This window comes from Natrix helvetica (genome assembly GCF_964273705.1).
Source record: "Natrix helvetica genome assembly, chromosome: 3".
Taxonomy (NCBI): Eukaryota; Metazoa; Chordata; class Lepidosauria; order Squamata; family Natricidae; genus Natrix; species Natrix helvetica.
Genome location: NC_138549.1, coordinates 162,696,646 through 162,718,698, shown reverse-complemented (window position 1 = coordinate 162,718,698; position 22,053 = coordinate 162,696,646). Strand labels below are relative to the sequence as shown.

Genomic DNA, 22,053 nt, shown 5'->3' with positions numbered 1-22,053 from the left:
CAATAAAAATAGTTATACTTCTATTCACATACTTGCAAATTTTCAAAAAGAATTACCAGTATTTTCACCAAACTAATATTTTTTTGGTGGTCACAGCAGTAATTCTATCATATTTCTCTCTGCCATATTATTTGTTTATCCCTTCATTGAGAAACTTTTAAAATGCAAACCTTTGGAAAAATCCCAGGTCCTTTTTTATTTTGCTTTTTTAAAAAATCAATTATTTTTCCTTCTAGGGGTAAAGAGGAATAAATGGGCAGAGGAGATGGAAAATTTGGCAGTTTGTTTTCTGAAGATCATAGCAATAGCTCAGGATATGCAGGTGTTTGCATGGAGATTTCTGGAGCTGCACATCCTTAAGATTGTGTCCACTTGCACTATCTGGATTACACTTCAAGAGGTTAGTAAATAACTATCTCATCCGGGAAATAGTCCAAAGAATTAAAGTAGGAATTCAGTCAAGAAAGCAAAACAAAATAAATCTTGATATAAATATTGAAGAAAAGAATACTTTGTTAATATTTAGTACAAAATTGTATTATTAATAAATTAATAATCCAAAATGTTATTTATGTATGTTATGGGTTCTTCAAGTTACAAAGACTCTAAAGTTTAGTTGTGATTATAAATATAGTGTGTTTCTTCATCAACATCTTGATCTTTATATTGTGTATTGTGCCTAGTTACAGATGCATGAAAAACCAAACTATTACTATGGCTAAGATTGGGGGTAAACTTTCCAACCTGGATTAGATCATCTGCTTCATTTGATTAAGACTGAAGCACAAGACTGAAAACAATTTGTTTGCAAATATGATTCCTGTTGCTTTTTACTTTCTTTGCTTGTCTCCAATTTTCTGTAGGTGTGTTTGATGAACTACATTTTCTTTATTGTGTGGGCATTTGCTATTCCTTATTCCAAATTTCGTCCCTATGCCTCAAGAATCTGTACATTTTGGTCTTGTGTAATGGTCATCTGTAAAATGTTATACCAGCTGAAATTTATCAAGCCCTGGAATTATTCCTCAAACTGCACTCAGGTCAGTGTGCTAATGGGATGAGGATCCAAATTCCTCAACCATTTTTTGTACTTCCTTGAAGATGTTCCAGCTCCCTTAATCAGATACAGAACATTTTGCCCATTCCTGATGATTAACTTAACGTTCTACAATTTGGTAGCTTCAAGATATTTTGGAATTGCGACCCCAAAATTTCCAAGTGGCATGACTTACAGATAGTATGGATTAGAAGTGGGGAGGTTTGAAGAGAATAAATAAATGAGTGTATTTTTCTGAAATAAAATCCCCACCTTTTTTTCCTTTGCCGGCTTTTTTTCTTTAAAAATGAAAACAAGAAGTACAATTGTATATTGTAGAGTCATTTGGCCAATGAGCTACCATATAAATTAAACATGAAGTGATATACTTTTGAAAACAGAAGTGTTTGGCTAATAGGATGTCATATAAATTGAATAAATGAAGAATGAATGAGTGAGTGAATAAAATGTCCATCTCTTCAGGAACTGTATTTGAACATGACTTACCATTCTATCAATGTTGATGAGTTTTTGGAGAAATCATCTTTGTACATGGCACCAATTGACCCAGCACTCTGGATTGGAGGACTGATGAAGTGCAGTGACAATATTCTTCTTTCTCTAAAGGTAGAATTCTATTTAGCCACTAATATTATGTTAAGCAAGAGAATATTACAAAATGTATCTTTTTGCTTATAAGACAGAGACTGTGAGATTAGTTCTTCTAATGGAAAAACTGATGTTCGTCTAATAATATCAGATAAACTTTGTAATATCACCTTAAAATTAGGAGCAAGACTGATTCAAGACATTAGGCTATTTAAAACCGATGGTCTGTTAGATGTTCAGAAGCAGACCTAAATCATACTTTAGTACAAGTACTTGATTTCCATTCATTCACCACCAGGAGGATCATAGGAAAGATAGTTCTGTCTTCCATCAAAAGAGAATGATTCGTGAATAATGGCCATCATAAATAAATATATACCAGTAGTTGTCTCAGTAGGGTGAGCTATTGGAGAGGAAAAACATAGATGCTTTAGGTAGGCAGGGTACTTGGGAACTGAACTTTCTTATGAAGGATGTATTTTCCTATATTTCTTAGAACCATCTTACCATCCTGATTCTAATGGCTTTAGAAGCAACAGTATATCGCCACCAATATTTTTACTGGACTCAGAACCAACTATTACCACCTGTCACAGGTAGCCTTTTTAATAATATTGCCCGGCAGAACTTGGATGAAGGGCTACTCAACTGCATCAAATACTTTCTCAACTATAGTTTTTACAAATTTGGACTGGAGGTGAGATAATGTTGGTAAGAAAGGACCATAGCTTCTTGGTATTGGGAAATGAGACAGGCAGCTTAGAAGACAAAATATGTTTGGTTTCAAGTGGGAAATAATCTGATATGGCACTAGAGAGCCAAGTGTTGTGGCAAGGTGATGCTTTCTGACACCTGGTTCACATTGTGGACCACTTCACTTTATAGTTTTGGGAATTCCAAGATAAATCCGTCTGTCTTCCCTACAAACATATAGCTAAGAGACCATATTCTTTCTGTCCAATGCTTTCAAATGTTTTGAGACTGATATCCATAATTCTTCAGCCATATTAGATTACAAAAAATTCTCCTGTGAGCATGTTAATTGGGGAATCTGGAAGTTGTAGTCATAACAGACCTCAAAGTTACTGGATTGAGAAATACTGGAGTCACCTATATTGGGTTGTACAGGTGGCAAATTGCTGTCATTGGTATATCAATGTTGCACTTTGCCCTGCTTGTATATAATAATATACATTTAATGAAGTATTGTACATTTGGCTGACTATAGAAGGCAAAACACAAATTAATAGCCATAAATGCCCATAGTGAAACATTGGTTTGCTTAACAACCACAGTGTTTGCTTAAACATCACAAGAAACATTGTGACGTACCAGTTATATAATAATCACAATATATGATCACAATGGGCAGACTCATTATATGTTGAGAATTACCTGTATGTGATTACAGATTCAGTTCTTGAGCTCAATGTTAAGTCCCTTCAACCTGGAGCCATTGTGATGTTACCTCAGCTGCCTCTTCTCCTTTTTCAGATATGCTTTGTGGCGGCAGTTAATGTGATTGGGAAACGCATGGACCTCTATGCACTTATCCATGCCAGTTGGCTGACTTACCTGTTGAGCTATCGTCAGAGGAAAGCAATAGCCCAAATCTGGCCCAAATACTGTTTCTTCCTTGCCAGCATTGTGGCCTTTCAGTATTTGCTTTGTATTGGTCTCCCACCTGCTTTGTGCCAAGGTGAATGCAGCATTGTGTGGGGAAGCAGAGATATATCATGTGGAGGGTAATAGCAATAATTGAGCAGAGGACTGGCTTTGTGTTCAGCATCTCCCTTTGCATCAAACTTGTCTGGACAACAAATTTATAAATTAGTTTAAGACGTTTTGTGTAATGCAGTTGATCTTTTTGCTGGCAGATTATCCATGGAGAAGTTCCCACTGGTTGTTCCCTTCAAATCTGATTAAGTGGCTTTATTTGCCTGATTTTGCTGAAAGACCCAATACTAATTTTCTCCTGTGTAAGTATAATTTGGAAAGGGTAATATTTGCTTAATGAGGAAATGTAACTTATTTTTAGGCCAATATAATTCTGGACTGGATCTTGGAGGTAACAGTGATATTGACATGACATACCTAAGGTTCTCCCAGAATTGCTTGATGAGATGGATGGCAATAGAAAATTAATAAATAAATTACAGCTAAATACTCTATACACATTGCACTTGGGAAACATGTGGACAAAATGGGCAATGTTATCTAGCTCAGTATTATATGTAGAATAGGCAGTAAGGGCACTCATATCGGAAAGATTACTATATTGAGAATCCAAGGAATATGGGTATCTTAGTCCAAAGCAGTGGTGGGTTGCAGGTGGTACGCCCCAGTATGGGTGTACCAGAGCTAGCCCAGAGCACCGGATACCATTCCGGTATGGTACTCCGGTGGGTCCATTCACCCGCCTGAGCTCCTTACAGGTGTTTAAAGGCTTCTGTGCTTCCGCGCAGGTGCATGGCACATACAGCCCCTGCGCGACGCTCCACAGAGCAGCTGGAGCGTTGCGGAACGTCGCGGAGGTGCTAAGACGTATGAGCACACTGCGGGCCTCCATGAGGATGTACCACCTGTACCAGTTGGAACAGGATTTGAAACCCACCACTGGTCCAAAGTATTTGTGGAGCACTAAATATCTATTCCTGATTTATATGCCCATAATTCTTTAAGATTTCAGACCTGGGATTTTTCTTGTCCAGTCTGTATGAAGGTCCTGTTTTTTCCAGAAAGCAATGACTTTTGTCCTTTTAATTTAGGCTGCATATATGACTGTGGACTTGCTCTTCATGTTCTGCAGCTCTTGCAGATTCCTGTAAAGCCTTCTTCATCTTACTTCTATCTGGTTACCCCTGACTGCAATCTGCCGAGAAACAGCAGTGCAATTTCTTACTGTTAAAAATAAAATAAAAATAGTCACAAATGAAATCAAATATATGTATCTTGCATTAGAAATAATATTTAATTTTTTAAAGACTTAGCAAACACCCTGATAAAGGAATTTTCCCACTTCTAACCGATTGTGCCCACTCTGGAGATCCTATTCCGTAATTACAATTCTTTGCTAAATTCTTTTCAGTTTTTTAAAAATAATCTGTTTCCAAAAGATTGCCCACCCTACAGTTCAAACCAATTTCACCTTAACAAAATTCCACACTATTGTGGCAAAAAATAGGAAAGGGTATTTGATAATGAGTTACCCTACAAATATCACTGTATATTGAATTCCATGTAGAACACATCTTCTAGCTTTTTAGTGCGCCAGTTTGTTTATATCTTCTCAGCTAGTGAATCTTTGTAAAAATAGTTTTGTTTCTTCTGGCTAACTTGTACAACTCAAGCAGCTGATAGCAGTGAAAACAGCAGAGCTGCCTCTAAGATTCATTGTTGCAGTTTTGCTGCATTGCTGCATTGCTTTTTTAGTGTTATGGAGCATGGCCCTTTTTGTAATTGATAGCAAAATGACATTTTTATATGGCTGTTTATTTAAACACAGATGCTAAAAGGCGCCTTGGAGAAATATGTTATGGTAAGAAGGCAAAATTGAAACCATCTTCCAGATTTTTTTTAAAAAAATTGTCTTTCCTTCCTTATGGTAGATGATTTCCTTCTTCTGCTTTTTGCTTCCTTCCAATGGCAAGTTTTTGAAGATGAGGATCAACCTGTAGTCAGGCTGCAAGCTGGAGATAACTCAGAGATCAATCAAGATTTGGGCCCAGCAGGTCTCAGTGAATTTAGTCGGGTACCAAACTTTATCCATTGCAGGTAAGAAATAAAGGAAAACATGTTTGGGGTTTCTCTAAGAAGCAGACCAACTTCACAATATACTGTCCTCTAGATATGTAGGATTAAAGCCGTCATAATTCCTAGCTGGTACAACTATAGAAATTTGGGACTGCTTCTTAATATAATGTGGAATTTTTTCATGTACTGATAGCAGTTGTGCTTTCCGAATTCTCCACCCCCAACAGCAGTGCCATGTCAAGGTATATGGTGGCCACACATTAAATGATGGTGCCACCACCTGTTAATGCACAGGTTTTCATTTTTTTGAATAATTTTGAAGAAGTGGCAGCATTGGTGATCCTAAATTTTGAGACCTTATGTCAATGTCTACTTGGCCTTAACCTGACTCTACTCAAAAGGCCATAGTTATAAACAAAACGGCTTTATACAGTGGGTGAGTTCAATCAGCACATTCTGTAGAACCTATAGCCAATTCTGTCTTTGATTTCCCTTGTTACTATACAATCTAGTTTCTATTAATTCTATTCTCATGATTTTCTTCTGAACAGATCTTATTTGGATCTGATCAAAGTGCTTATATTCAAATACCTCTTCTGGATTGCCCTTTGCCTAATTTTTGTGACTGCAACAGCCAGAATCAACATCTTCTGTGTAGGCTACTTGGTTGCCTGCTTCTACTTTATGCACTTTGGACAAAGCCTTCATCTGAAGCCCCGCAGAGACATTCTTAGACCATGGGACTACTTGATTGCCTACACTACTTTGGTTATAACAGTAAAGAATCTTCTTGCTGTATGTAGTGGGTTAATGTTTGTGATCAGCTGGGTGAGGCTGGGCAAAACTATTTGTTGTAAACTGCCTCAGAAAAAGAGATAAGCTACATTTCTTTCTAACAGTTCTTTAATTTGATGGAAGAATATTTGTTTATTTGTTTTGAAATGGTCTTTCAAAAGAAAAAAGAGTGCTGGTGAATTTCTCATGTTTTTGCATATCTTTTTAGATATGAAGTAGATATGGAGGTCCCGTTTTTTGGCATATAAATTGATTTTCAGAGATCTGCAACCTCCATAGTTTCTTATATTTAAATCTTAAAGGAATTTGATTTGATCCCAAGGACATTTTCTTAAGAAATTTCTCCCATTGGGCATCTTTGAAATTGAGAAGTTAGGATGGCTAAGGACGCTTGAGAATGATGGAAAGTTATGCAGTAGAAAACAACAGAGATGGAAATTCCAAATTAACTAGGCTTCAAAATACCAAGAAGAGAAAATTAAAGGAAATTCTCAAGCATTCTAAGGTAGAAAAGGAGAAGTTTAAGTCTCTTTTTAGGGGTAGTGTGAGAAATGTCAATATATTGACAGCGACTTAAGAAGTATAGTTTGGAAGCACTGTTGAGGCAGAGGCAATTTAAATGCAATACATTGTAATTTTCATTGGGAAAGACATGTCAGACATTGCTTATAATTCTTAAAGGGATGCAATACAACTGGTTGCAGAGGTTGAAATTACGCGGCTTCCAACATGCTTTTTCAAAATCTAAAGGAGAAATACATGATAGGTGGTTATTCATGATAACTGATAAAACATCTGGAGTCCTAATCCCTGCTAAATTATTCAATTTCCTCCCTTCTCGTTTTCTACAGGTTGGAGCATGTGCATACCTTAATAAATTACAAATAAATTATTGTTGGCTAATTCAGATCTTTGCTATGTATTGCACAATACCAGGATATGAAGTAGGTAAGTGGGAAGAGAGTCTTTATATTATAAGGAATCCCAAATGTTCCTTAAAGAAAATTATGGATCTTTACTTCCCGAGTACGTGTGTTTTAAGTTGTAAGACTAGGAGTGGAGAGATTCAAGTTCTTGTCCTCTCTTGGGCACAAAAGCCAAATGAGTGACTTTGGGACATTTCTCTCAGCCTGGGACTAGAAACAGAGGTGGGTTCTTACGGTTCACACTGGTTCAGTGGAACCGGTAATGGAAATGGCAATTGGGTCGCTGAACCAGTAGGGACGGCATGCTTGCCAAGCCCCTGAACCGGTTCCCCGGTTGCCGTGACATACATACATACATACATACATACATACATACATACATACGCCTCTAGTGACATATACACATACAAGTGGGAAGATTAGAGAAAGAAAATAATAATAATTAAAAACCTTTCTGCCAGTTTCAGTCCTGAAATCTTCTATTCTGCACAGATCCACCTAATAATGAGATATGTGAATTGCCCAAGGATGAAGCAGGAATCCTGTGGGATGCAGTATGTTTCACAGTCTTACTGATTCAGAGAAGAGTTTTTATGAGCTACTATTATCTCTATATTGTGACTGATCTCAAGACTACAGCTTTCTTAGCCTCCAGGTATTTATCAACATTACTTGAATTTACAACAATATTGCATTTGATTATTGGAAGTGGAGATGGAAACAAGGCTAAGAATGGATGATTAACTGATGTAACTAACCTCTAAGCAGAACTGACATGAACAAAGTGGGATATTGGCATCTAGTGCCCTGAAAATTTTAACATTGCCTTAGAGATATTATCTGTTTCCCAGTTTAAGCTTTTCTTACTAGAGAAACTGGTGACTATGTCATTCTAATCACATGACATATCACATGCATAAAAGGAACTATCTCCTTTATGATCCTTAGAAAATAATATTCTGATGTTTTGGAGAATTTAAGTTTTTATACATGCAGTTGTCTAATAAATTGCTTATTATTAATGGATTCTGATTTTTTTAATTGGTTGGCATACATATGTACATAAATGGCTTGATTTATAATTTTTCTCTGTTTGAAGTATTCTTAATTAAATTTTAAAATTGCTTTTTCAACCTGATGATTTTTACATTTACTGGAATGGCAATGTCTAAAATTCTCAGTAATTGCAGGGATTTTCATAGTTTGTGTTAGTTTTTATGTTATCTTTAAAAATCTTAATATTATACAAATAATTAATTGTAGGGAATTTCAGTTTATGTTGCCTGAAAATTCTTGGAATTTCAACCTCACATATTTGAAGGATCCAGCCTAAGAACATAAGAGTTCTGATCTTCAGTTGATTCCCAAACAGCAAAGACTGAGCATGTTTATTGGCTATTGTTGATTATTGTTGGAAGGGGGAAAAAAGCCACATGGTACAGACAATGGAAAGGAATAGGTGCATTTGATGCTTTAAAACTTTGTTGCAGATTCCTCTGCTGTTAGCGATATTAATTACATGGTTCCTTTGCATATACATCTGACTGAATATTATCAATACAGCAGTCTGTGAGCTTCATGGATTTCCTACAAAGGCAGCTTGCTGGCTACCATTCTAATGCAGAAAAAAAAGTAATGGTGGATAAATTAGATCCTTGATCTACTAAGGCACAATTTTGGAAATATTGTTCCAACTTGTTTTTCAAAACAGGGCAGCTGAGATGTTTGAGTTGACGCGGAAAAAAAGGGTGACTTTTCGGATGGAAGAAAATAGAAAATCAATGGAAATCATGAAAAAGCAGTAAGTTTCTTCAATTCAGTTGCACTATCAAAAAAAAAATACCTAGGAAATATGACAAATCTATTTTAGTTTGAGGTGCTCAGTTGGGAAAGGTGGTAAAGATAGATCTTCAGCTTAATGGCAGAAGTTTCAGTTTAGTATGTCAATATCTTTAATGTTATCCAGGTAGGCTGGATAGCTTTCAATCAGATTGTTCTTTGTGACCACACGTATTGAATAAATATTTTGTCTTTCTTTCCTAAATTTTGTTTCTGTGGCAGCTTTTTGTTCAGCTGTAGCATATACTGTAGTTATCATATACAATATATTCATGAGATAAAGTCTGTGAAATTTGAGACAATTTACAAATAAAAAAATATATTTATTATTGTCTTCAGTAGTCCAAAGAAGTCTGCAAGTTTAAATCCATATCATAACAATAATAAATACTTACATCTAGTGTGAGTTAAACCCCCCCCCCCCAGTCTTCTCAGTGAAAGGATTTTGATATATGTAAAGATGCTAAATGGAAATCATGATCCTTGATAGCACTCACCTGCAAATATGGAAGTGTGGTCCATATTATTGGTAAAAGAAATAAGCTTAAATTTCAGACATCTTGTACTTTAGGCTGCATTGGAAGAATACATGCTCAATTCTGCACAGGCAAGCAAGAGAAGCCCACAAAAGAAAGGAGAGAAATCTTAATACTAGCATAATTAGCATAAAAATCTCAGTTATATTGGTATAAAAGCATACTTGACTTTCTTTGGAGGCAGGAAATCATGTTCTTTTGTGATTTTTTTAGGATGGACCTGATTAAACCAAAATTTAAAAACCAAAGCTCCTGCAAAGTACTAGAAACAGAGTCTGATCAGAAATTGGATGAGGAGGATCCAGGTAAAAACCCTCATTTTTTTCATAAAATATCTAAGCCTTATTGCTTAGAAAATTTTGAATATTCCAAACCTTTTGCAACCTTCTGACAAGCAAAGTCAATGGAGAAATCAGATCCACTTAACAACCGAGTTATTAACTTAACAATTGTGTTGATTCATTTAACAATCATGGCAAGAAAAATCATAAAATGAGGCAAAACTCACTTAACAAATGTCTCACTTAGCAACATAAAGGAAAATATCTTTAATGTCACCCATGTTGACTGGAAAGCTTTCAATCAGATTGTTCTTTGTGACCAGAAGTATTGGATAGATATTTTATCTTTCTTTCCTAAATTTCTGTTTATCTTGAAAAGAAATGACACTAAAATTACATGGCTATTTTGGTAATGATGGCACTCTCAAATTCTCCTGTTGCTGCTATGACTGTATTAGCCACAATGTTTGTGTGACAATGTCATTTGCGCAAATGTCATCACTTACCCCCTGACCCTATGGATGCCCATGCTTAGTCATGAAGTCTGGGGATTCTGGGAACTTCAACATATCTGGAGAGTGACAGGTTCGGCAAAGTTTCTCTATTTTTTTCTTAAGGCACTTTTTACTGAGTAATTCTTTTTGTCTTTTCTACAGGAGATGGTACCAGCAAGATGGAAAAAGAGAATAAAAAGAATTGGTGGCAGCCATGGGTGACACATAATTCAGGTACATTACCTGTGTTTACTAATAAAAGGTCTATTTACTTGGTGTCCCCTTTGAAGAGAATTGGTTTGTTTGATGTTTATGCTACAAAATGATTATTGCTAGGCTTGAAAAGCATGAACAATGAGTTAAATCAGTTGCTTAAAACATTTTGGTGCATTACAAAGATGTATTTGATTCAATAGTCCAACTTTCAAAAAATTGTAATGCAAAGGACTTACAAAAAATAGGTGTCATCTTCAGGTACTGCATTTAGCTCTCTTTTATGCAAGTACAGTAGCTTAACAGTGAAATGTTTGGCTAAACAATTACAGTTTTCCCTAATTTTCTTCTGATGGGTTGAGCTACAATTGGCTTGAATAGAGGGGAGCTGAAATTAATTCCATCTGCAGGACACCAGGTTAGATAAAAAGCTGTTTTAATTGGTTTTCCTATTTGTAAGTAAGCAATGTGGCAATGGAACTGCAATCTTTTGAGGAGCAGAAAACTTGATTGAAAAATCTGAGTTTTATCCATGTGGCACGCAATTCCATAAGAGCTTTCTAATATCTGGATTTCCTGTCAATTTCAGTGGTTCGAAGTGGGAGCTATTGCCTTTTTGATACAGATAGTGAAGATGAAGAAGAAGAACACGAACACTCTGAAAAGAGCAAAAAAGAATTATTTAAAAAGAAAACAGCATGGCAGGTGTGTCCAATTTTTGAAGGGGAAAAAACTGTGCCAGGGAAGTGACTGAGAGCTAATGGAAATGGCATATAGGCATCTAGTTATTTTTAAATTGTAGGCAAAAACTATTCAGTTTTTGTGGGAATACAATTCTGTACCCTTGACTTGCAACCATTCCTTTAGCAACCAATCAAAGTTACAATGGCACTGAAAAACATGACTTACATCCGATCCTCGCATTTACAACCATTGCAGCATTCCCATGGTCATGTGATCAAAATTTGCACTGGGTGAACTGCAGTGGTGGGTTGCCATTTTTTTTACTACTAGTCTGAGTGCGTTTGTGTGTGCTTGCACATACACACACAATGCTTCTGTGCACAGCATTGCACAGAAGCAAAGCGGGAGGCTCTGCCCAGCCGTCCCCACTACTACAGGTTCACCCAACCTGGGCTGAACCAGGAGCAACCCACCTCTGGTGCACTGCAACCCAAATTAACAGTATTGCAATGTCATCTGATGGCCATTTGCAAACTTCCAGCTGACCTCTGACAAGCAAAGTCAATGGGGAAGTCAGGTTCACTTAACTGTGAATCTTAACAACTGCAGCGATTCATGTAACAATTGCCTCATGTTAATAGATGACCTCTCCTAATGGCTTCAGCAGTGGTTAAACTGGGAAGACGAACTAGATGTATTTTCTTTCAATACATCAATTGTATTCTATGTTTTGACTGTTTTACAAAACCCACCATTTTGTTTAAAGGCAGCTAGAAATTCAGTAGGACATAATTTAATATGTTCTACCCCAGGTTAGCCATTGCTCAATAAGATTCTGTCCTCTTTGCAGCTTGCATATGAAGCCTGGATGAGCAATGCAAAATCAGCTCTAAATATGAGAGCGCAAGATGAAATTAGAAGTCAAAGAAATAAAAAGAAGGAGGAACGGAAAAACGAGCAATTACCAGGGGTTGAAAGAGGTAGGAGTCCTTTTTACACATGCTGTTATTTTCACTAGATTATATCATGATTGGTTAGAAGTGGAAAATACTATATTTTAAATCATCCTCCACCTCTTATTAATATATTTTGGAAACTTTTTCACAAAAATAAATTTATATTCTTGTTGATGGAAAGGTGGAAACCTCAATATACAACTTCATCAAGGGCATTGGCCTGAGTCATAATCCTAGGATGCTGTTCTGATTTTTTTATTTTTGTTTTGTTTTGTGTGTTTAGCTAATGTCAGTTTGGAATCCTCTGATGAAAATATAGAGATACTGGCTTCTGAAGAGGACTTGGATAAGTCAGGTAATTAATTCCATTGTACAGAAATCATTAGCATACAGATTAATGAGTCAATCATCTATCTCTCATGTAGGTCACAGGTGAGTAACCATCAGGGCTAATTCAGATTTCCAGTCTTGGAATGGTGGCAAGAAGCCATGCCATCAAAGGTGACGGGGCATGAATCCACCAATGAGGATCTGTGCTAATTGCAGTTGAGACAGGACACCTGGCCATTATTCTGTATAAATTGGGATTTCTTAAGATGTTTTCATTTCCAGTTTATGCATGGGAGGCAAGCAGCCAAAGGCTACAGTGTACAAATGTCCTGCAAATTAAATTTTAATGGGTTTAATTCCATGATAGTGATGGTGGTGACATTTCTATGATGCTTTGAAGGGACAGATTCTACATTAAATTTTGAGTCAATAGGCTCCAGCTTACCATATCTACCAAGAATAATCATGATTTTCTATTTCATTATTATTCCATGTAGCTCCAACTTTATTATCTTGTTAATATTATATTGCAAGGAATAATGGTTTTGGAATTTTAACTGTTCAAGCAGGTGTAATAAAATTTTCCATGGAGATATGGAGATATCCACGGATATCACACTAAGTGCATTTTTTCACTTTAATCTTTTCACTATCAATCTTTAATAATTGATAGCAATTATTAAAATCATAAGGGAGGTATTTAACTCTTTCTTCTCCTGGTGAAATCACAGTGACAGTTTTAGAGTATTTTCCCCCCAAATAAGTATTAACTTCAGAGAAAAGGTTTTCTTAAGGAATGTAGCAGGATACACAGATAAATTTCTCTCTCTGTGTAGCTCCACCAGATTAATTAATACTATTTGCATTTTGAAGAAAAAGATACATTTGATATCACTTATAAAATAACTTTCAAATAGACATATAACTGAAAGTATACCAATGCCAATGAATGTATGGTATCTGTTAGAGGACAAATAAAACAGATTATAACATGAATGTACAAAATACAGAATAAAATGCAGACAGATGCTGTCACTGTTAGAGATTGAAACATTCTCTATAGGTGTATGAGTATTCCTGAGAGCAAATTAGTGAAGCAGTTTTTATAACTATAATATGAGGGTTACACTCCAAGCTTTGCAGATTCCTAAAGGGTCTTTAGAATTGGAATGATGTTGGGCTCTCAGTTTTTCTCATAGTAAGATGCTTGTTCTCTTCACAACAGAAAGTATTATGCAAAGAATAATCAACATTATTGCGCTTATCTCCATCTTGATGCGTGCATTGATGGATGGTATTATAGAAGCCCTTAATTCCCTCGTTAAAGATAATTTGGACATTGCTGATGCATTGAGATTCGAAAAATATATTCTTTGGCAACAGATGAACAAGGTAAGATTTCTGGATTTTGAAGTACTGTAGTTTACATTCTGTTTATAGAGGCTTTGTGTTTTAGTTGCAATTTTAATTTAAGAAACTGGATTTGAATTTTATTATGTTTACTGGGCTTAGTTGTATTGTTGCTGGTTGATGTCAGCTCATGGTGACTTTGACAATAGTTGTCCTGAATTGCACTTGGTGTCCAGTCAGATGGCCAATCATTGCTGGAGTGACTGCTTTCAGACTGCTAGAGTGAATTCAGCAAGTATAAATGTAGAATTCATGGGACATTGTGGTACTATGGTTGGAATATATGGTGTTGTACAATTTATTATGTTTTTACTATCAGGAATAAGATAGGCAGCCGTATGCATTTCTCAATGTATATTGTAGGCAATGCTAGTTAGCAATGACTAACTGCTAATTTGTAGTAAAGGCAGTGTAATGTGTTGTGGAGCTTTTCTCTTCACTGTGACGTTCTGCATTTCATGTAACATGCCAATTCCAGATAATACTATTTTCTTTTGAACTTTTATGGACCAAAGCAACCCCATTTAATTCTCCTTTACTGCTCTCCTTCCACCCAATTAACTGTGCTCTGGATTATTTTCTAAAGGGAGATGAGGTTTCAGCAGATATGGTTCTACAACATTACAGATTTGAGAATAATCAGCCAGTTTATGGAGAATATAAAGCCAAAGTAATAGGAACTGAGGAAAGCCAAGGCAAGGTATCTGAATCTCCACCGACTGAGAATACTGAGCCTTTATCTGTGCAACTCAGGTAAGAAGTAATTGCTTGTCACAAGGTGGAAACCTCCAGTATTTTTTCTTCAGGTTTTTGTAACCGATCATGTAGATTTATATATATATTTGAATCTGTAGTATCTCTTTTGCCCATTAAAAACCAATGGAACATAGCCACAAAGACATTATCTCAGCTTTTATCTTTGACCCTTTAAAGCAGTATCTGTCAACCTCAGCAACTTTAAGATGTGTGGACTTTCAACTCCCAGAATTCCATAAACAGCATGCTACTTGACAATTCTGGGAGTTCACACATCTTAAAGTTGCCAAGGTTGAGGAATGCTGTCTTTAAAGCAAAGAGTGCTGGCAGTCTTCACACTGCAGGTGCATATTGCTTCTACCAACATATAAAGGGTGTATGCAAAAAAAATCCTTTTGACAGAAAAGGAGCATGCAGACACAGACAGCTGTGGTGCACCAAAATTACATCAAAATGATGAAATGCACTGTGATGTCATGGTGCACTTCCATCCATTGCATATTTACATCCATTGTACATGTTGATGCAAGCAGAAACATTGCAATATGACACTATGTTTCATCACAGAGATTTTTCTTGGCTCTTCCACCAAGCACTAGGATAGGGAGAAGTCAGATTTGGAAGGTAGCAGCTTTGGCTGCATAATAGAAGTGGTTTTGATGCCAGTTTTTTTCTTTCTGTTTTATTATTTGTTTGTTTTTGCTTTTATTGTCGTCCCCCCCCCTCCCCCCGTCCCCTTATATAATGGTTCAGAACTGTGCTTTTAGAATGGGCAGCCAAAAGAGTGAGGATTTCTACACTGGGCAGGTCACAACTAGATGATTTCCAAACACATTGGACAGTGAGAGGTTGACTAGATGATCTCAAATATCCCTTACAAAGCTATGATTTTTTGATGTGATTCCCACACAGAGCCACCTGTGCACACTGAGAAGGACCCATTTCCCCATTTTTTGGTGCTTTGCTTTTTTTAGATTTTTCAACTTGGCTTTGAACAAAGAGGCTAAAAGAAGGTTAAGTCACCTGTTACCCATGGATCAAATATGTGGTCTCTCCCAGCCTAACTATACTGGGTAGTAAAACAGAAATTTTTAATGGTGAGATCTTTACTTTGGAGACCAAATATGGAATTTCTGAGCAAAGAAATATTGTCTCCTGTCATTCTAACAGAGGACTCAAATGCCCGAAGTTATCAAGAAGCTTGTTTCCCCTGATTTTTGTTTGCACAAATTCTTGATGGTTAAAATAGTTCAGAAGTGAAGGATAATGAATTGTTTTTAACAGCTCTTTGGAAGAAGAGCCATTGTGAAAATGCCTCTCAGTCTTGGAGCTAATAAAAGACTTCTGGACAATTTTTTATGTCTTTGGAAATCAGGAAATCCAGTGAAACTGACAAAGATGTAATGGGGAGTGAGAAGATAGAAGGGGGAAATGAAAAAGAAGCCCTCTCCCAAAGATTCACTCTGATCACTTCCTGTGCAGAACCTGCCGTTCTTTCCATCTCTCCATCAGAAATTCAAGAGTGTGCAGATTCCTTGTTCACTAGAAGTCCAAAAGCCAACAAGCCATTAGATGAAATATCTCCTATGATGAAAACCACTGAGCTGGTGCTTAACAGGCAAGGCATATCTCATTATGCTTTTATTAAAACTGCCTTCCGACCTTACTTTCCTTTTTAATGGCATGAATTCAAGATTGCAAAATCCTTAGGTCCACAATATTTCAGTGAGTGCCTCTTGTTCACTGTTCTGACCTAACCCAGATCAGACATCTCAAAGCTCCATTGTGTTCTCCAACATACAGGGTGAAATGCCGAGATTCACAATTCCATATTTGGATGACTTCAGCTGTGGAAGGCTGACCTAGTACCTTAGGTGGGGAAAAATGAAAGAGATGTTCATGATGAACTGTATCAAAAGTTCAGGATATCACTTATTCTATAATATATTAATGCTGGTACCGTATATATTATTTTAGTTACAATTATTAATTGTGAGCTGGTTTGTTTTAGTGGTTAAGGACTCAACTAGAAACAGGAGACGGTGAGTTGTCCTGTCTTAGCCATGAAAGCTGTCTGGATGACTCTTTCTCAGCCCATAATGTCAGCCTCATGCAACAAAGTCGTTGGTTAATTCTTGTCACAACCAATGGATTAATATTTACTTGTTCCAAAAATAGAACCCTGCACCTAAGGGAAAATGCTAAGAAGGGGAAATAAGTTACCGTAGTTAATGACATTTCTTTTGTGCTTTTTCCTTAAATATGGTCTAGCATTCTTCATGACAATGAGCTGGAACAGTCAGATAAATTTTACCAGTGCCTTCCTTGCCTCTTGAAGTTGGGAGTTGCTTTGTACCATGTTATGATCTCTACATCAGAAATGCTTTGTTATTTTGTTATCATTGTCAACCACATGGTTTCTGCTTCCATTCTTACTTTGGTTCTCTCCATCTTGATATTCCTGTGGCCTATGTTGTCCTCTCCAAGGCCTACCAAATTTTTCTGGATGACAGCAATCATTTACACTGAGGTAAGTGTTCAGTAGTTGCTGCATTTAGTTGCTGTACTCTTCTCTGTATATCATTTTCACTCCCCTTTGAGCTTTACTGAAATAAAAAAAAACGGGAAGCCTATCTGGGAATCTTAGTCTCTGACTTGGAAGCAACTACTGGCCACATTGGAAACAAAGAAAACTACAACAGAACATAGTACAAGGTCTCAGGCAAAAAGGAGGAAAACAAAACTTCTTGTTAGCATCTTCTAACACAGGCCTTTGAATAAATGGTGATTTGTATCTGGAATATATGTCCTGATAATTATCCTGGAAAGACACATGGATAAGAGTGAAAAACACTGATTTCAGCTGAATCCTACAAGATAAATTTTAATATTGTTTCACAGTTTCTATTGACTTTCTCCTTTGAAAAGATGATCATTAAATAAGCAGGAGAAAAATATGAAGCCTGTGTCGTAGAACAGAACACTACCCCTTTAGCATTGCTCACTGTTTTAGAAATCTTGAAGAATTGTCATTTTATAATAATAATACATCTACATATGTTTCCTTCTTCTGCCAGATAATGATTGTGATCAAATGTATTTCCCAATTTGGATTCTTTCCTTGGTCTTCTAAGCTATATTGCAGTATCAGTGGAGAAGCACCATTTGCCTTGCCAAATATAATTGGGATTGAAAAGAAAGATGGATATGCACAGTATGATCTGGTGCAACTCCTAGCCTTGTTCTTGCACAGGTACATCTTGAAGGTACTGCAAACTATCCTTAATAGGAAAAAAAAGACCTTAATCTGCCTTTTCAAGCATGGATTTTTTTAACATGTCGTACAGCGGATGTCTATGATAACATCAGAAGAGTCCTATAAATCCTAAACCTATCTAGTCCAGTAACTTCTCTCTACAGTGATTTTGATCACCTTTGGTATCTGGTCACTTTTCTGTAGTGATCAACCATGTCCCACCAGAAGAACATTGATGCAATGTAGAGAGTGACACTCATGTTTTCTAGCAGATGGAAATGTCATTGCAAATATATTTCCTTTGCAGCTAATATAGAACTATCACACCCATTGGCAGCCTTATGCTCCATTAATTTCTTTAACTTCTCAGCTTCTGGAAACAAATAATTCTATAGTTTGGACAAACATTTTGTAACAGAACATTTCTTTTGGTTTCTCCTGAGTAGCCAGTCGTTTTGTACTATCATTGAGAAAGAGAGATGTCCCTTGCTCTGGATATTCTTCATACTGTGTATAATTCCTTACACCTTTCTTTCTTTTCCCAATTATTTTCTTTTTTCAACTAAAATCTCCCAAGCTGTAATTTTTAATACAAAACTCCTCCAGCTATATGACTGAAGTTTCCCTAATTCTACAATAGACTTGTCCTAGAGCAAATGAAGCAGTCAGTGTTATGGTCATAATATTTGAAGGAACATCTCTTCAAATGTTTATCTCTCCTAAAGCATCAAACTGAGTTCCCTCAAATACCGAAATTTGGGTGGTTACTTGACAGCCACTTTCTTCATGAAAGGTCCAATTATTTTTCCTGCTCTGTGCTCTGACATGTATGGGAATTATGCATGTACAGACCCAGCATTCTCTTTCACTTCTTTTAAATGTGGTTTTAAGATTCGCACATGCAATAACTTTCACTTTGCTTTGTCCCACAGTGTCAAGGTCTCTGGGATTCTAAAATACTAGATCCTAAACAAAAGGACATGGCCAAGAAATCTAAGAAGAAAGGTTGCAAAGGTCATTTGAAGGAGCATCAGTCTAGCTCAGAAGGATGGCATCTCTCTAGGAACATTTTTAAGAGGGCTAAAAGAGGTAGATAAATGCAAATATGTGTACAAAATATGTTTACTATGAGAAGAGGAGAGGAAGAGAAAAGGATAATTCTGTCTCTCTAATAAATAAAAGTCAAAAATATACTAATAAAACAAGAGCTGGAGAATTGAACATTTTATTGACGGAGTGGAAGAAGCTAACAGCAACTTCCTACTCAGTCAAAATGAATATAATTCTATAACCAAAAGCCTAGTTATATTTTAGCACCTGATATATGTCCTTGATTTAAATTCACTCTAAGATCTGACAGAAATATAAAGTAATAGCCTGCCTTCACCTTGGCAGTTTCCTGCCTGTGATCTCTGCTCTTTTGTTCTGTGAGGATCATAAAACCCACTGATGATCCTAGCATGCCTCTCAAAGGAAGATGGCCCATTAAAGAAAGGTCTCTCTGGCATTGAGGAAGGAAATAATTTGAAGTGATCTTTTCAAATGTCATTTGCATTTGTTGTTATCCTATCTTAGGGTGAGCAACTATAGGCTTGGAATCCCCTTTTGTGGTTCTAGAAATTTCTCCAACTAAACTACAGTGCCATTCCTGAAAATGGGCAATGTGATTTCCCATCATTTTGAGATGACAAATGTAGCATAAACTGTAACATCAACTCAATCTGTTTGAGAAACAAAAGTACCCCCTATCTTAGAAATTAAAAAAAGGGTTGTCTCTTTTTTAATCACTCTGTCCGCTGTGTTCCTCAACTTCCCCCAAATGGCCTCCCCCTATCCTAAAGCTGCTCACTTTCACTGTTATTGCTGTGGTTTGGTTTATGTTGAGAAGTTTCACATTTCTTTAAACCTCTTTTGCAATCAAAAGGTGAAAGCTTGATCCCTCTGTGTTCATTAGATTCTTTTGTTGCCATTTGGGAGGGGGGATTCTCCCACACAGGAATTTACACAGGGGCACTTCTTTTAATGTTTCAGAAGACATGATTGGACTGAAGATCCATTGTTACATGCTTAGGAATGGAACCTGATCAAAAGTCAGGGAGCATTTTACAAAAATTCTCCTGTCATATGAAAGCTTCTTAGATAGCATAATGACTGTTTCCCTTTCCTTTTGACAGATACATCTCTGAAAGAAGCCCCGAAGACATGCAGCTTTTTCAGGAAACCTCCCTCTGGCAAGAAGAGACATTCTAAAGAAACAATAGACCAGAAGATACTTAAGTCAAAAAAGTTGTTGATTAAAATGTAAATGGAGGGTTTCCTTTTATTTTTAAAGAACCTCTAAAACAGTATTTCCTGACCTTCACAATTTTAAGATGGGTAGACTTCAACTTCCCTCAGCTGGGGAATTCTAGGAGTTGAAATCCGCCCATCTTAAAGTTGAGAAACACCAACCTAAAGAAAGTAAGGTGTTGCAACCTGAGCTGAGTTGTAAGTAGGGAAGGAGATGGCAGGAACAGTAGACACAAAACTTAGATTGCCTGATGATCATGCCTGAAAAATGATGCTGCTACATAGAATTCTACAAGGAAGAAACATGCTACATCTGCTTTTGACTATAAAATGGTCAAGATCTTTGAGATTTTGTTTAGTTGACTTGATGATGCAAAAAACATAGCTCTGAGAGAAGATCCGGGGTCAGAATGATGCAAGGAGTACTGCACTGTTGTACTTAAGTCCTGCATGTTTTGTATATATGTGTCACAATACAATGCATGGACAAAAGGAGCAGAGTTTAATCACAACAGTGTGATACTCATTTTGTCATGCCTCTGTGATCATGGCTTTATGAATAGACATATCAGTCAATTGCTAAGAACCAGACTCAACCTCAACCTCACCCACACCCTGCCCTTCAAGTTAGCCATACTAAGACTGGATGAAGTCTTTGTCATAAAGATAGATGATGTAAAATAGAATAACATCCTGTGGTTTGCTTTCATTTATGATTACAATAACTGTCTTTTCATGGTTATCTGAGTTGAGAAGTCCTAGAACGAAATCAGATATTTCAGCTTGATATCTGACCCAACCAGTGAATAATGTGCATCAGACTACTGTGTGTGGGAAAGAACAGACAGAGACGGGGGTATCTAACTCTAGAAATAGGAGGTCCTGAGAAGAATGTCCACATTTACACCACTCTTTGGGTCTACAAACTCACATCAACTAGCTAGCTTGTGTGTTTTCTGCAGTGTCTGCTATCACTTTTTTTCTTGAACTTTAAGCAAGGACTTTATCTTAACAAATATGACTCTACTTTGCACTTTGACGGATCTAGATAAACTCTTACCCCCAGCGTGCTTTGGATTTATCGGCCTATCAAGCAGTTCTTCTATGACATCATTTATCCTGAGAGCAGCCCAGTCCGTGATATCTATGTTTTCATCTTCATTGCTGATGTGATCAATTTTATTATTACCATCTTTGGATATGGGGCATTTGGGGTAAGTAGCAATGTGTGTTGCTGAAATTTTAACAGAAAGGGTTTGTAGAGTATGTTTTGGTGGGTGTGAAAGAAAGTTTTTTTTTTTTTCAGAATTTCAAACAGATCTGCTAATGCTTCCCTCAGTGATGAAGAGGAAATACTCATGTGCTTATGATGTGCTCAAAAGCTATTACTATTTTGCTATTACTTCAAAAGTTCCAAATCCATGAATGCATTTCAATTTCAAGTTTTTCAGTCCAGAACAATTTCAAGTTCAATGAAATCAATGCTCTAATAAAACTATCTTTAGATATTTTTGCTGCAAGAATATGTGACTTTTTGTGAATGTATGAATGATAAAGACTCAAGTTGGGTAGTAATGTGAGTTTTCGATTATTGCACCTAGATTTAAATCCCCACTTAATTGTCAAGTTCACTAGGTGACCTTGAGCTAAGATCTGTTAGCTCATGGAGTCATTGTGACCTTAATAGAGAAGGGGAGAGGAGAGGAGAGAAGGGGAGGGGAGGGGAGGGGAGAGGAGAGGAGAGAAAGACAATACTAGAAGAGACTACAGACTGAAGAGGATTGGACTCAGATGCTTTAAAGCAAAAGGTAAATCTGAAGATGATGAGGCATATTTGGAATTGAGTCTATGGAACATAGGATCAATGTGGCTTCTATATGACAATGAAAA

General features: G+C 36.6%; 1 protein-coding gene and 1 long non-coding RNA gene across 2 annotated transcripts in view; both read left to right on the top strand.

The window, feature by feature from the left end:
* Window positions 1–316: 316 nt before the first annotated feature.
* The window catches only part of LOC309389599 (piezo-type mechanosensitive ion channel component 2-like), a gene marked incomplete at its 5' end in the record, with an annotated part of 33,873 nt that continues 12,136 nt past the window's right edge, over window positions 317–22,053 (top strand). The window contains 19 exons of the mRNA XM_081948151.1: window positions 317–400; window positions 864–1,040; window positions 1,520–1,663; window positions 2,142–2,342; window positions 3,140–3,344; window positions 3,523–3,624; window positions 5,254–5,419; window positions 5,950–6,193; window positions 7,045–7,141; window positions 10,432–10,503; window positions 11,072–11,187; window positions 12,017–12,146; window positions 12,406–12,477; window positions 13,678–13,844; window positions 14,449–14,615; window positions 17,764–17,884; window positions 18,807–18,963; window positions 20,049–20,175; window positions 21,230–21,377. Coding sequence (XP_081804277.1) covers window positions 317–400; window positions 864–1,040; window positions 1,520–1,663; window positions 2,142–2,342; window positions 3,140–3,344; window positions 3,523–3,624; window positions 5,254–5,419; window positions 5,950–6,193; window positions 7,045–7,141; window positions 10,432–10,503; window positions 11,072–11,187; window positions 12,017–12,146; window positions 12,406–12,477; window positions 13,678–13,844; window positions 14,449–14,615; window positions 17,764–17,884; window positions 18,807–18,963; window positions 20,049–20,175; window positions 21,230–21,377 — 2,697 coding nt within the window. The remainder of the gene's footprint in view (window positions 401–863; window positions 1,041–1,519; window positions 1,664–2,141; window positions 2,343–3,139; window positions 3,345–3,522; window positions 3,625–5,253; window positions 5,420–5,949; window positions 6,194–7,044; window positions 7,142–10,431; window positions 10,504–11,071; window positions 11,188–12,016; window positions 12,147–12,405; window positions 12,478–13,677; window positions 13,845–14,448; window positions 14,616–17,763; window positions 17,885–18,806; window positions 18,964–20,048; window positions 20,176–21,229; window positions 21,378–22,053) is intronic.
* On the top strand, window positions 7,636–9,799 carry LOC309389084. The gene is made up of 3 exons (XR_014174893.1): window positions 7,636–7,774; window positions 8,831–8,920; window positions 9,708–9,799. It is a non-coding gene; the product is annotated as an uncharacterized lncRNA (long non-coding RNA).